Source organism: Heptranchias perlo, chromosome 36 (assembly GCF_035084215.1).
Source record: "Heptranchias perlo isolate sHepPer1 chromosome 36, sHepPer1.hap1, whole genome shotgun sequence".
In the NCBI taxonomy this organism is placed as follows: Eukaryota; Metazoa; Chordata; class Chondrichthyes; order Hexanchiformes; family Hexanchidae; genus Heptranchias; species Heptranchias perlo.
Window position 1 is genome coordinate 12901250 of NC_090360.1, and position 15424 is coordinate 12916673.

The 15424-nt window shown below is 37.7% G+C and overlaps 1 protein-coding gene across 3 annotated transcripts in view; it reads left to right on the forward strand.

The window, feature by feature from the left end:
• The window catches only part of LOC137304093 (adenosine kinase-like), a 215844-nt gene that overhangs the window by 184004 nt on the left and 16416 nt on the right, over positions 1–15424 (forward strand). For all 3 annotated transcript variants that reach the window (XM_067972565.1, XM_067972566.1, XM_067972567.1), the window contains exons 8-9: positions 2326–2361; positions 5066–5180. In XM_067972565.1, the coding sequence (XP_067828666.1) occupies positions 2326–2361; positions 5066–5180 (151 nt within the window). The remainder of the gene's footprint in view (positions 1–2325; positions 2362–5065; positions 5181–15424) is intronic.

The following is a 15424-nucleotide window of genomic DNA, read 5'->3' on the forward strand; positions in this document are numbered from 1 at the left end:
CAGTCTCTGAGTGAGGATGCCAATGTAGTGCCAATATGTGAGACTGCTCAACCTACAATCAAAGTGTTTTGCCCGCTCCTTGTATGCTCAAACTTATTTCGGATATTTAACTGCCAACAAAGAGGGGAGGCTTTCTGCCTATTAGCCTGGGTAAATTCAAATCCGGGTTCCAGCAGTGATTGGAACAATATTCTCATCTGTTGTACCACCAAATCAGTGTTAAACTGCTTTGTATGTATTTGAATCCATAAATAACAGAATACTACAATTGAACTATTTAAATAATTGGTAAAAATTAGATGAGTGATAAATATTCATTACTAATTTGGAGAGTTAAGGGCATGTGCTCAAAAAATAATCAAATTGAAATCTATATAGTTGAAAGCTTTGCATCTGGCACATGGGAAAATGCCTAATGCGTCCCAAAGGTCACAAAGCGTGTTAATTGGCTCAAATTTCATGTTCACTTAAAAAGTAACCAATCCAAAAAAAACACAACACATACGTACTGCACTTAACTATCTTTCTGCAAAATCTCCAATTGTATCATAGACAGTGGCATGAAAATCATGGTGACCAATACCCAGGACAAGGATCGAAGCTCTGGAAATGAGGCAGGAAACAAGCCCGAGGCAACATAACTTGAGCAATAAAATTTTCAGAGAAAGTGCTGGTTTCTTTTGCGGAATACAATTGTCTTCAAGTTCATGTATGACATGCAGCAATCTTTGTTTTGGTGGGGATGGGTTGTTCTATCTTGTAATCTAGGTTCCTGTCCTTGATTCTTTATTTTGCTTCTTGCTATCAACAGAAAAACTGTTCTTGTGCACTTGGTGTTTGTCACAGTGATAATCACTGGTACAAATGACCCTACCTTGCATCATTTGTACATAAGCACATCCCCACTATCAGCAGATCATCATCACTGTCCAGTATTTTGATGTGTGAAAGCTATGTTTGAGGTGCCCTTTGGACAGCATTTATGTTGTTGCGAATAGATAGTTTTGGGTTCTGTTCTTGCGTGGCTGAGTTATTTAAATTATTCTGATGGCCCTATCTGGCCGTTGAAATTATTCATATAGAAATGAATAAAACCTATAGTTTCACTTAATAGTCATTGTGTTGTGCATTGCATAGCACGGTTCCAAGTGAGGTGCAATGTTTTTAAAAATGTTTTACTCCCTTTGCTAATAATTTAATCTCCTCCACTCCTCTGCTGAAGGTATTAAATCCATGCTGAGGTACAACTGCACTGGTCACCAACGAGCACCTGACCCAAATAGCAATTATCCACATGTATGCTCTGCAAGCTCGTCAACTGCTACAGGCATCACGGCTAAATCCAATCCCATGTGCACCCATTGACTACACACATGCACTTTCAGCAAGTTACTGGATACTGACCAAAACCAGTCCTATTTCTCTTTTTTCCTAACCCAGGGTCACTGAGGCCAATTGTTGTGCCGGTACAACTGTCCCACCGAAATCACCTAACTCAACCGAGCCGCAAGGGAAGCTACAAGACATGTCTTGTTTAATAATATTACCATTTATTGAAAGCAAATGCACTTGCATAATGGCCCAGTTTTTGTTTGCTCAGATTATTTAAACTTGATAGATTGAATGAGAGGTCAACAAAATGGCTATTTTTGCTCACACTTTCATTTAGGGTCTTGTTCACAAGCCACACAGACCATTTCATCCTCTTCCTACCTTAGCACCACATCCACATCTTTCTACCCCCTAATGTGTGACAACATTATTTAAATCTTCTAAATATCTCAAGACAGAACTTCAGTTTGCTTTTTTGTTTGAATTAAGTTTTAGATTTTGTAGTGATACTTCACAGCAGTATTTTTCTCTTATTTCAAGAGCAAAAGCCCTGATCCTTGTTTCACAGCATTCCACAGCCACCAAAACACAGGAATTACAAAAGGGGATTGTGTTGGGAATTAGTTGTCAGAACAGCTAACCTCAATCATGGCTTCAACATTATACCCAATTGAGTCTTTGTGTAAACATTGACATATGCTAACCTGGTCAAGCTTATATACCAGTCAGTATAGCCTAAGGGAACTGTGCTTTTTGGAAAAAATCATGTTCTGTTTTCATAATGTAATCCAGTATTTTACTACTTTTTCAACAGTTTTTGTGAAGACATTGAATATTTAAAGCAAGAGAAATGAACCTTTACTGTATCTGTGCAGTGGAGCACTTGTTAAATTAATTGGCTTCAGTAAATAGTGCCTCAGTATACCTATATTGTGATGTTATTTTCACCAGTCTTGACAGCACTTTATAATTAACTGCTCATTTCTTTTGCAGGAGGCTGCCACTTTCGCTAGAGAGCAAGGCTTTGAGGTGAGTTGACCCTCAATTGCACACTAAACAGATCCTAAAGGATTTTGCTGATAATGAAGTTCTTTGGACAGTGATTGATGTGCTATTATACTCTCCAGTCCTTGCAGTTGTTACTATGGTTACCTGGCAGTCATCCTGGTTTCTTTGTTCTGCCAGCATGATGTATGACGCACTGTGCTAGGCCTGCACCCAACATCTCTTACAGATGTTATTCATTGAATTTTGAAAAGGCTCTTGGGAAGTTAAGAGGTTGGGCACTGGTTAAGGCTTCATTTGCAGATAAGGTATCTGTCATTTTAACTATTAAATAGCAACGTCTTCCACTTAATTGTGTGAAGGTTCTTTTGCAGGCTGAGCAATTTGCAGTCTACAGCGGAAGAAATTTAATACTAATGACTCACTTGCTACTTGATAGAAGCCTGAAAGGCTGAGAGTGGTTCTCTAAGAATACACAAAAGAATTTTCAAGGCACAGTGTTGTAAAGTGAGACAGATGCCTTTTTGATGGATATTTAGGATGAAATCATTCAGTAGTGTGAATTATGGTTGACGCTTATTTTGAGCGTTAGTCTGCATAATGCCCTGATCAGTGGTACATTCAACCACAGGTAACAAAACATATGCGGCAATGAATTTGATTTGCTTGAGGCTGAATGTAAGATAAGCAATAAAATTATTGCTGGCCCTGTGATAAATTGCTGCTTCTCATGATTGAGCAAAGGACTGGAAATAATTTAACAGTGTACCATAACTGCAGAAATATCCCATTAACAGAACAGGATCACAGACGGGCACTGATTGTAGGCTTGTAATGTGAAACTACGGTCCAAAAAATATCACGTCTGAAGTGTATTCAACTATCATATTTTCATCTTTTTAAAAACTGAAGTCATGCTGTTTATGCACAGGTTCACATTTTAAATAAAATGCCACTTCCAGTCACCTTCCTGGTATATGTTACCCTAATTATGAACATGTGTGTCTGGGAAATTTTTTATAACTTTATTATACAATGGTCCCTCTCTGTAAGGTTGCCTTTGGGAATCATACGTAAAGAAAAGCGTGTTTATGTGGTTTCTCTGTCTAATGTGTGTTACGTTATTGAATGTTGCAGTAAAGGAGTCGTGTGTTTAGCACATTTTTACTCTTGCCATATGTAAGGGGTTGAAAAATTTGGGGTTATGCATTACAGCATGAGACCTAAAATGTCAACTCTTTCTTCCTCCCTGACATGTACTATTTAGATCTGTAGCCTTGCAATTAAATGCAATTCCAAGCAAATGTACAGATGTTGCTGTTAATATAGTGTTAAAAAACAATTGTCTGGAGTGATTAACTTCAGGGGAAACAGAGCAGAGGACACTTGTCTTTTAATATCAGATAACTATGATGCTTGTCTACTGAAAATTAGCTCATAAAAATATATATAAGCACATAACTCTAATTCAAGGTCACACTAAAAGAAATTATGACTGAAATTGTTTGATAGTATTATTATTGACCCATACATCACATTTGTTACTTGCACAGTTTTTTGCACTACTGCTCAAAACAGCAAGCACAATAGAATAAATGATTAAATTGCTGGGGTGATTTCTGAAGGTAATGTAAAAGTGCAGATATTTTTAACAGAGGTTGCATTCCTCAATAGCAAATCTTAACAACTTCAGTTTTGGCCATTTCAACAACCATAAATATTTAAAATTCTGCCAGCATAGCAAAGGGGCCCAAGTTTGAATCTTCCCTCAAATATTATTTTAATTTGGCATCCACAGTGGGGAGACTTTGTGGAATGAGAGTACTTCCTTCTGGTAGGAGAGAAAAAAAACATCAGAGTGATTGATCCTGCCTTAAAAAATCAAGTCTCCTGTATTTCTCATACCTACAAACAATGACGGACAGGAAAAGACCCTCTGGTCCGCCCAGCCTGTCCCACACAATTATGATACCTTATACTCTCCATCCCACCCAAAGCCACGTGATGTCCTGAGAGAGGCGAAAAACCAGATTAAAAACCCAGGTCAATTTTGGGGGTGGCGGGGGGGGAACATCTGGGAAATTTCTCTCCAATCCCCCTAGGTGATCGAAACTAGTCCAGGAGATCACTCTGGCCCTGATAATTCCTTGCAGTACCTACCTTTTGTAAGAGGTGATCATGACCTCAGCCAGAAACAGGCCCAGTTCTTGCTTGAAGGAATTCAGCGAATCGGCGTCCACCGCACGATACAAAATGGTACGAACTGTGGCCAAGGAGATATTGGTGCTTTAAGGCCAGTGGTTCTCATTTTAGACAATACCTTCTGAAAAAGGATGCTTGAAGGTGGAAGAGGAGAGCAGAGAAATATTTTTTAAAATATAGCGAAGTATTCCATGGTCGATGGATAATTGGGCAACCTGTCATTTTACAAACTGCTGTGGCATCTTGGTGCTTCACTAAATTCTCCAAGCAAGTCAGTTGACTTTTAAAAAGTATTGGTAGTGAAATGGTAGCTATTAATTCATGTAATATTGAATTGCATGTAAACAACAGTGTGCACTCTCATTAGTACATTAAAGAGTTACCACATTAATGTACACCATCTGTATGACCCATTGTTATTTATACTAACCATTATAATGTACAATGACTGGATTAAGTTCCTAAATTCTTCCCAATGTGTTTAAATAAAATGATTACATGGCCCTATTTGTTTTGCTGCCAACAGACAGAAGATATTAAAGAAATTGCCAAGAAAGCACAGGGTTTGCCAAAGGTGAATGAAAAGCGACGACGTATTATAGTTTTCACACAAGGCAAAGACGACACCATTGTGGCCACAGGTAAGCTTATGGTGGTAAACAATACTTCCTTAATCTACTTCCATTTGTTGTTCTGGAGCAAGAAGTTAATTTTTTGGGTTAACCTCATGCAACAAGAATACTAAATGTGAATTGGAGAGAAGTAGGAATGTGGCAGTGTCAAACACAAAGTAACAAAAACAGAAATGATTAATGTATAAAGAATTGTAGTGCCTCAGGAGAAGCTTTCCTTTTTGAATAGAAATGGAACACTATTGCTTCAATTTTTTTTTAATTCACAACAGCAAAATGGATGTCAATAATAAAATGGAATTAGAGATTTTCTTTTCCCAAAGGCACCTCTCTAATACTGCATGATCCTTCATTTTGTCTGTAATTCATACATGCATAGGGGTGCAATCATTCTCTTGGCTCGAAGTGTCATGTTAAGTCATTTAATAATGATTAAGGACATAAAAATGCTTGGCCCATAGGGCAAATCTCAAAAGAGATGCCAATTTATTAGTTTTTTTTTACATTTTAGTTCAGACTTCCTTGCCTGCTGGCATTAAACCATTTAATGAACACAGAAGAAGAGAGTTGTCTTTAATTCAGCATCCAGTAACACCACCGAACCACACAGGGCATAACTAACACACTTATTAAACCACTAATTAGACTCATTGTGCTCTGAACCTTACAGTGTGGATGGCTAATAAATGATCACTGGTAAAGTTGCAGGATTTTTACAACCATGAGTACGAAGCTATAGACCTCAATTTGTTGTGCAGCTTAACAGCCCCAAGCTATTAAACCTCAACAATGTGCTATTTGTGCCTTTTTGTTGAAGTGCATGAACATAATTTTGAAATGGTTGTTGTGTGATGTGTTAAGGTGATAAAGATTCATCCAAACACAGCACAAGTGTTGGATACTTGATGAAAGTCAGGAGCAAAAGTTATTTTCCAGCAGATATAGCGACTTTGTTGGTCTATTTGACAGCCATTGAATGTACATATAATTGTTAAAAAATGTTTCCTTCTACATTGAAATAGATTGCCTGATTAACTACATTTTGTAAACTATTAACTTCATCAATAATTCATAGCAGTAAAATATATTCAACTATCAATATTTTTCACTGCGATGGCTTAAAGGTAAAAATACTGTCCCAGACCCATACAAACCAAGAAGATCCAGCTTCGATTGCAAGCCGTGTTGAATTAACTATTCTGAGGTAGAGAAATGGTGAGGGCATTAAAATTCCCACAGCACCCCTGCAGTTGGGAAGGGAAGTTTGTCCATGATTCCTGCTCCTCATCACCACCCAGTGCTGCTTGAAGTGCATATGTTTGGACTTTGGGTGAGGACATAGTGGGGACAGTATTATAACTTCCACAATCAAAATAGCCTGGCGGTACTTGCTATTGGGGCTCACATATGAATTGTGGTACTTGAGCAAGCCTTCAGGGCAATTGTCACCTGTATAACCATACCCACACACCAGTAAGGGGAGTTAGTATTTTCAGGTTGGGAAGGGTAGAATTGCAGAAAAAATTGTACAAGAATTCAGAAAACAGTCAAATTATTTTTTTCTGTCTGCTATTTTATCAAAGCTAACAGTGCTTTGAGGGTTGACTTCCACCTTCACCTTCAAATTTATACACAAAAAACATGATAATGTATAAATGCAGACATTTAGAGAAAGGAGAGTGTACAGGATTTTAATGACATTTTAGTGTTAAAAGTTAAAAATAAAATGTAGGTGGCAAACAGTTACTGTATTACATGAAATGTTAAAGGATCAAAATCATCTTTTGCCAGATTAAAAAAAAAGTATTACCATAATTTTTTGCCAATTTTCTCTCCTCTCCTGAAGGTCAAACACCTTACATTAAATATAACAAATGTACAAATACGTCACAACTGTTAATATTTGTCAAGCTCGGGAGAGGAACTCTTGTTTGGATATAGATTCACAGGTATCAGTTGCCGTCTGGTACCTTGCCCAAGTTTTGATTATTCATGCGTGAGCCTTGAAAGTGAGTGCTAACAGGCTATTCAACTGCACGGGAATCAAAGCAATGCCAAATCCTGTCCTTACCCAATGTCTTCAAGTGTGTACTTCCAACAGGAGTTGTTGGATCAAAAGCAGGAACGCTGGCCAGTTTTACCCTCACAAACCTAAGGGTATTGAGGCTATATTGGAATAAGATATTTGAGGAAGGAAGTTATGATATAGGAATCACAGAAGCATAGTTTGCCCTAGAAGAAGGGAATGAACTTGAGGTACAAGGGATAGGATATTTCAGAGGATAGAAAAAATTAGAAAGAGGTTGGGTAGCTTTATATGTTCAGGAGAATTTGGACATTAAGAAAGGCAAGTTGATATTTCTGAGGATGACACAAAATGAAACAGTTTGATTTGAATTAACAAGCAAGCGGAGGACAGAATTAACAATAGAATACTACCACAGGCCCCCTGAGTAAGATAAGGATGATGAGATTAAATATGCAGAAACAATAATGTTGTCATAATGAGTTCAATCAGTAAAATATAAACTGGGAATTCCTTAATGGAAGCAAGGCTTCAGGAACAGGATGACTGAATGTGGTAGAAGGTCGCATTTTCACCCAGTGCAGTTGAAATTGTGCTATGAAATTCTAGTAACGAATGCAGTAATATGCTTGGAAAAACAAAAAACCCTTTTCTGCTGTATTCAGCAAGGTTTATTTCAACCAGTTTTGTTAAAATAATAGACAGAAAAATGTCATATGTGTTGATGCGTTCTTATTAATGTTGAACTGCACGATTTCAACCCCGATATCTGAAGGATGCTGTGGAGCATGGAGAGGGTAACTCACATTTAGATCTGGCTCTTGCTAGTGACCAGGGTACAATCCATACAAATACAAATAGTGAAACATCTCTGGATCAATGACCACAGTTTGACTAACCCCAAGATTATCTGGCAATCAGAACCATTTAAAGACCAGGAAAAAAGCATGTAATTTTAAAATGACAAACTTCAAAGGAATGTGGGATGAGCTAAAAGAAATTGAGAAGAATATTGCTCAACAATTTGGTTCAGGAAAAATTGCAATGAATATGCAATGAAAATTGCAAGGTGAATGTATCCCCAAGTGTAAGCTAAACAAGCAGTCTCAGATGAATTATTAGATCAAATGAAAAATATCTGCACGTATGAAAACAAGGGTGAGAACAGATCATCGAGTTCATTAATGCTCACCCTATCCACTAGATGGTGCAACCTCTTCCCCCCTCTCTTCCCAGCCGCTGGCAATGTTAGCTTCAGAGAAACTAATCTTTGGCGACTTTCAGGGAAGACCTCTGGGAAATTTCTCCCTAATTCCACAAGACAGTTGAGCAAACTCCAGGAAATATTGGTTGCCATGACACATCACTCGTTGAACACACCACCCCCTAATACGATCCTTCCTCAGGAACTTGTCAAGTTCTTTCTTGAAGGACTGTAGCGTACTGGCCAGAAGCCGCTACAGATGATGAGAACCATCTGAGAAAATAAATACCTCCTGGAATGTAACCAGACTCTCTGCCCATGTATTGTCCTCTAGTTCTGTTCGAACATTTTATCCTAATCTACATCCAATCCGTTTCATAATTTTAAAAATACCAACCATATCTCCTTGAGCCTACATTTCTCCAGAGTGAATAGTCTAAGCCTATTCATGTAACCCAGAGATCTAAGTTTAGGTATCATCCTAGTTATTCTTTTCTGCATCCCCTGTCCATCACCAGATTTGGGGACCAAAATTGGACACAATACTGTAAGTGCAGTTGAAACTTTATGAAGTGCCTTATGAAACCAAGCTCAGGTTTTTAATAGGAATCCATCCATTGATGTGGCTTGAGTTGCCTGATCCATATCCATAATACACCATTTCTCCACATTAAAACACATTTGCCATTCTGAGCCTATTCACATTTTATCAAAATATTTACAATCCACATATTACCAAACCATTCACACATCTTTATATCAGTTGCAAAATTAATAATAGTACGATTGATGCCCACCAGGAAGTTGGAAGAATTTTTTTCACAGAGGGCAATTAAAACATGGACTGTAACATCATTTTAAAGGTTATTGGGTATTTGAAAAGGAAGGTACAAGGAAATAGGATTCAAGTGTACAGCTCCAGTTGGAGAGGTAGCATTGACGCAGTTATGATGGACCAGATAGCTGCCTTCTGTGCTATAAATTCTGATTCCTCAAGATCAGACGTTGACTGAAACTGCATAAAGAGAGAGTGCTTATTAACAGGAAAGGTTCATATTGAAGTCTTTTGATGTGCAATTTCCCAGAGCTCTATTCTGGGTCATTTCTTGTTCTCAGTAGTTATCCTGCACCAATTGAAATGAGAATTTTCAGTCCTATTTTCTTCAGGACCAACTGCAGTGCTCAAAATAAGGAGCAGTAGTTGCTACATAGACTATCACCACCAGGGACCAATGAGCAGTAATTACCACAGACCAATGTCAGATGAGATTTTAGGCATGTTGTTCCTATGGATCAATCACAACATTCAAAAACTAGAACAGTCACCTGATTGCTCAAAGGGAAGATTCAGTTATTTTTCTCCATTGTAGACAGAATTGGTCTTTACAGACATTTTTAAGTTTTGAAATTATTTGTTTGAAATGTTACAAGATTTAAGATTTTTTCTGGATCCCAGCTTCCCATACTTAGCTGAATAGGAAGTTACTTTGTAAACTTAGTAGCAGTAATGACTTTTGATGCAAATCTAAAGTTACTTAGTATAAAGAACAAAAAACCCGGTAATTATTTGGAAAATTGAAGTTGAGAGTGTTGCCTGTAGCTTCTGTTTTTCTGTGATGATTTTTGTCTAGTATTCTGTTTGAAGTGTATTAAAGAGATGTGCATTTCACTAGAGTATGCCTACTGTTCAGTCAAAATAAATTACCTGAAGACAATTTTAAAAAATATTTAATAACATTACTTACAATAGTAATTAGAGTTAGCACAATTAATGTGAACAGTTGAGATTTTATTCCTATTGCATTTAAAAAAAAGTCCATTATCTTATGCAAAGAATTGCTGTAATCCTGTTACTTCTCCAACTGACTGGGGTAGTTTACAGAAGAGGGAAGTTAATTTTCCTTAACTTTTGCTTTGATGGATCTTGTAGTAGAAAAGTTGGTTACTGGTGGCTTTAGGTTGGGTACATACTGTGAAACTATTAGAATTGTTTAAATGGTTCACATTTTTCCTAATTGTGATGCTGGTCTTTACCTTCTGAAAGAGATGTGTGCTTATAAAAATACTCGTGCAGTTTAGCTTGAAATCCTTAGCGACAGTCAAAATCTAACCTGAATACAGCTCTTAATTCTGAGGACACTGTGAACTAAAAACATTCTCTGATTCTGTATATTTTGTTAAGGTTTGTAATTCCAGGCAAGTGTATTATTTAAAAAGTCCATTTTGTAAGTGAAAAAATTCTTAATTTTATTAAGAATTAAAATTCTTAATTCTTAAAAGGCTAATGGGAATGGATTGGTTAGTTGTGGCATCATTTATAGAGTAAGGGATGCCTACCTAATATGTTATCGCTACAGTTATTTCAAATATCTAATTTGAGGGCAAAATCCACCTAAATACGTAATTTATTAATTTGACATCTTATGGTGAAATGAGGAAATAGACTTGATATGCTATCGATGAAGAAATGATGTGCTCCTGTAGAAATATATTTCGGACTGATAACACCCTGTTTTCAAGTGAATCATTTAGTTGCTATGGTAGGTATCGGAACAATTGATATGATTATCATGTTGGTAGAATTGCTTTTATTAGCTAAAATCATTTATATTATACAACTGAGAATTGCATATATTACAAGACGCATTAATGTGCTCACACCCCATCTTCAGCGCTGCATTGTTTCTGCAACAGATGGATTCAGACCCTGGCATGATAAGAGCATCATCAGGCTGGGCCCCTTCTCCACAAAGGGAATATCTTGTCCTTCCAGCAACTAACAAGACAAATTGCAGCGAGAGCCATTCCCCCTTTGTTTTCTCTCCTCTCCTGAAGAGGTACATATCCTCAAACCCAAAGAAAGCATAAACATACCTCTGACCTGCACACTAAACCACATATCAACAACCTTTACAGGAAGCCTTAAGGAACCTTGGGATGCAGGACACCAAATGTCAAATGGAGGAAAGTTTTTGGGAAGAATCGCTCACAATCGTGAATTACAATAAAATGCCTGCGATCCAACTGAAACTCACATACACCCAACATACCAAACCACATGTAAGCTTCATAAATTGATGTTCTCTCCCTGTCAGATGAATTCTGGAGGGGATGCTGGACCCTGTAGTGCAGGGAGTGCAACAAGAGCTTTGATTTGGCAGTGCAAAGAGAATAGTGGGAGCTAGGATTCTGACTTGGGAGGGAAAAGAACACAATAAGAGCCAGGGTTATGACTTTGGAGTAGAGGAAAGGCAGAAGGAATGGAGATGAAAGCTGGGAGAGCCTACTTACTTGTCTGTCCGAGCCATGCAGTTGGTGCACAATGATCAGAGCCCGAGCTCATAAATTACCACACAAAGTTGCAGAAGCACATGCAAGATCTCTGCTATAGTATATTGGGACACATGCACTATAAAATGTTAGAATGCTTTTACACTACAACTTTAGTTTTGGATCACTTGGAAACTTTTTAAACCAACCGGCAATTAATTTAAGTGAGCACGCATGCTCAGAGCTATCCTGGGTAGCAGAATACAAGTTCCACTGAGGCAGTGTAAACTGGTATAAGTCTACATGCATCCTTAGTGACTGAGATCAGGACCATCAGAAGAGCAGGTGGAAACAATAGGCTGGACTAGATCCTCCAGCACATGGATTCTGCAAAAGTGGTTTGAGTGGAGGTGTCCTGGTTATAGGGTATGTATTATAATTGGGGAAGCTCCCAAGCAAAAGTGTGTGTGTAAATATTTTTGCATACATGCACATTTTGTATATTGATTTGTGCAAACAATTTTGAAACCATTTGTTCACAGTAGGAGAGATGAATTAGCTGTAGGACATGATATGGGGAAGAAAGTGTTGAGTTGACCATTGTTGTAGACAGAGCAAAGAGAAGAGTTTTAGTCTTATTTGGTTCGACAGAGAGCCAAATTAGAGCAAGTGCGAAACTGCCCATGTCTAGTTTATATTGACACTGCTTTTGAATGCATAAATTGGCCTGAATGCCTGTATTTTGAAGGTTGGTTTTCGCTGATGTTATTTTGAGCTCCAAAATACAGTATAACTATGGCATAAAATTCCACAGAAAGCATTTAATAAAAATCTGCCGTTCCACAGAGCTGCGCTGCACCTGCGTTCAACTTCTTCTGGCATGTGAGAGAGACTGGTAGTGGTAGAACAAGCACACATGTCTGTATGCTACTGCTAAATGATATTTTACCTCTTAAACATCTCATTATGTCAGTATCTTGGGGAGCACATTGTTTTGCCAGCTGGCATCTTATTTCTGATTTTTGCTTTTAGTGAGGAAGCACATGTGTTTATGAAAAATGTTCTGTCATAAGCTGGCTTTTTGGCTTAGATGTGAGACTGTGTCAACGGCTTGTGTATTTTTAACTGAATATTTGTCATAATTGATTGACTATTTGGAGCTAGGGCTTGTTTATTGTAATGTCAGCACATGATTGCTGAACACAGTGTTACTGCCTGAAGTATTAGTAGTGAACTTCAGCTCAGCTGTATTGCATATATCACCCAATGAATAAATCTATTCCATAGCGAAATACTGAAAATACATTTTAGTGTTTGCTTTGATAATATAGTTAAGACAGTAGTGTTTTGGAATAGGATTGAAATGCTCCATGAAATGAATTTTGCACAAAGTATTTGTATCTTGTCAATGCCACCAGATTACAAGTAGTAAACCTTTAAAGCCAGTCCAAACAATGACTCGATTACGGTATAAATTAACTGCAGTATTAGCAGAAACCTACTTGAATGCAAAATAGCACAACAATATTTTAGAAAAAGTTAGAAAATCTGTTACAGTAATGTGGAAAAAATGTGCAATTTATAATAGCTTCGCTTAAAAAAAAAAATCACTTTCATGGCTAATCAGCCAGGAATATATATGGCTTAATTATGCTGGGCGTTATTTCAGGTAGTGTACAGCTACAGAATGACGTTGGCAGAGGCTTGGAAGGAGATCACATACCATGGAGAATTATATGTTTTCTGATATAAAAATAGAGAAAAATAAATTTATTGCAAGCTGTATTTTTAAGTGAAGATTGCATTATTAAGTGAAGATTATTTTTTAAGTGAAGATTGCTAGTGTTTTAAGAGTAGAGAAAAGGCAGCATCAGAGTATAACAAAAGAAGCAAGTTCCTTTTCGTTGATATATGAAGATTTTGTTTTATTGGAATCTATAATTGGGAGGCAAAGATGCACGATGACTATAAAAGAGAATGAACCAACCCATAGGCTTTTTATGTTACAGTACAGGATTTTAACTAGTTTACCTATGAATGGGATAGATCCAGGGCACAGCCTGTATTTTTATAGTTTTTTTAAAAATGCTTTATTTCCAGTAGTTGGTATATCTGGGAGCAGTGTCACACCATTGGGCACAGCTGTTTTCATACTTTTATTGTTAATCATGTCAACTGGAAGCAGCCTGCAGAACGCCACGCGATGTTGTGAGAACCATCCAGGGCATTATGCACCATTAAACATCAAAGTTGTACACAAGAACATGCAAGTCCATTTGAATAATTTTTTTATCTTGATAATGGACAAGTTACTTTTCTTTCTGTACTATTCCCTGATGGACAAGGTGGGCAACCAACTGGTTCTAGGATGCATATCAGGCTTGTGCTTGAACTAGTTATTAAATGAGTGAGAGTGGTGCAGTTCGACTTGGCCTCTGATTTTATTTTTCCCCCCTCTCTGTGGAATCACCACCCCAGACTGACTGGCAGAGATGAGGAATTTGTCCAGTGGGAAATCCTGTATGGTCCAACCCCATGCAATTATTCAGCAGACAGAAACAGATAGCACTTCATATACACCTTTCCTACAAAACTTTTTCTATTTGTTACAGCTGTGGCCCTCGTGTACTTCTGCTGTGACCTTTGAAATGATTGAAACCAGTCCTCCTTTTCACCATTTTTCTGTTCCCATTGCCAGTTACAACCTGCTCTTACCAAGATTTGCAATTGTAAACAATTTTACAACACCAAGTTATAGTCCAGCAATTTTATTTGAAATTCACAAGCTTTCGGAGGCTTCCTCCTTCCTCAGGTGAACGATGTCGAAATGAAATCGATTTCATTTCGACATCGTTCACCTGAGGAAGGAGGAAGCCTCCGAAAGCTTGTGAATTTCAAATAAAATTGCTGGACTATAACTTGGTGTTGTAAAATTGTTTACAATTGTCAACCCCAGTCCATCACCGGCATCTCCACATCAAGATTTGCAACTTAAGGCATTTTTTGTTTAAGTTAAATTTAAATGTGGGTCCTCTGCGAGAAAAACACAATCTACTTGTTCGCAAAGAGAAACAGCCAGGTGTGTATTCATATGCCGTTAGTTTGACTGCTGTTAAATAGAAATCTAGCTGGTTCATCCTTTTGTATCGTTTGTATCCTTTTGTGCTGTTGCAGCCAGGTGTGAAATCTCATGCATGCCTGTGCTGCATAGTAAGGTAAAATTCCTAGCCTGGTCATTTGAAACAATGTGTAAGTAATCCTTTGTAATACTGCTGTTCACCAAACCATCGATAATTTTAAAAATGAACTGTTTGTATCCAGATAACCACTATATACTCAATGGTGAAAGTCAAGTTGAGCTCTGAAGCTGAAATGGCACAGACTGGGTCGATAATATCGACTTCTTATAAAAGAAGAGGAAGCATTCAATCGCTGCTTACCCTTAAAGCTCTGGTAACATTCTGGTGAATCTACAATGTAGCCCATCCAAGGCCAGTGTAACTTCCCTGAGGTTCGGTGCCCATAACTGAACGCAGTACTCTAGATGGGGTCTGACCAAGGCTCTGTTCGACTGAAGCATCATTTCCTCACTCTTTTGAATTCTAACCCCCTAGTGATAAAAGGCCATTATTTTAGTAGACTTCTGATTACTTTTGTACCTGTGCATTAAATCCCAGTTAACTCAAAACAAACTATTTGTGGGATTAATCTTGCAAATTAGATACACATGAGACAAGAGACAGCGATTTAAGT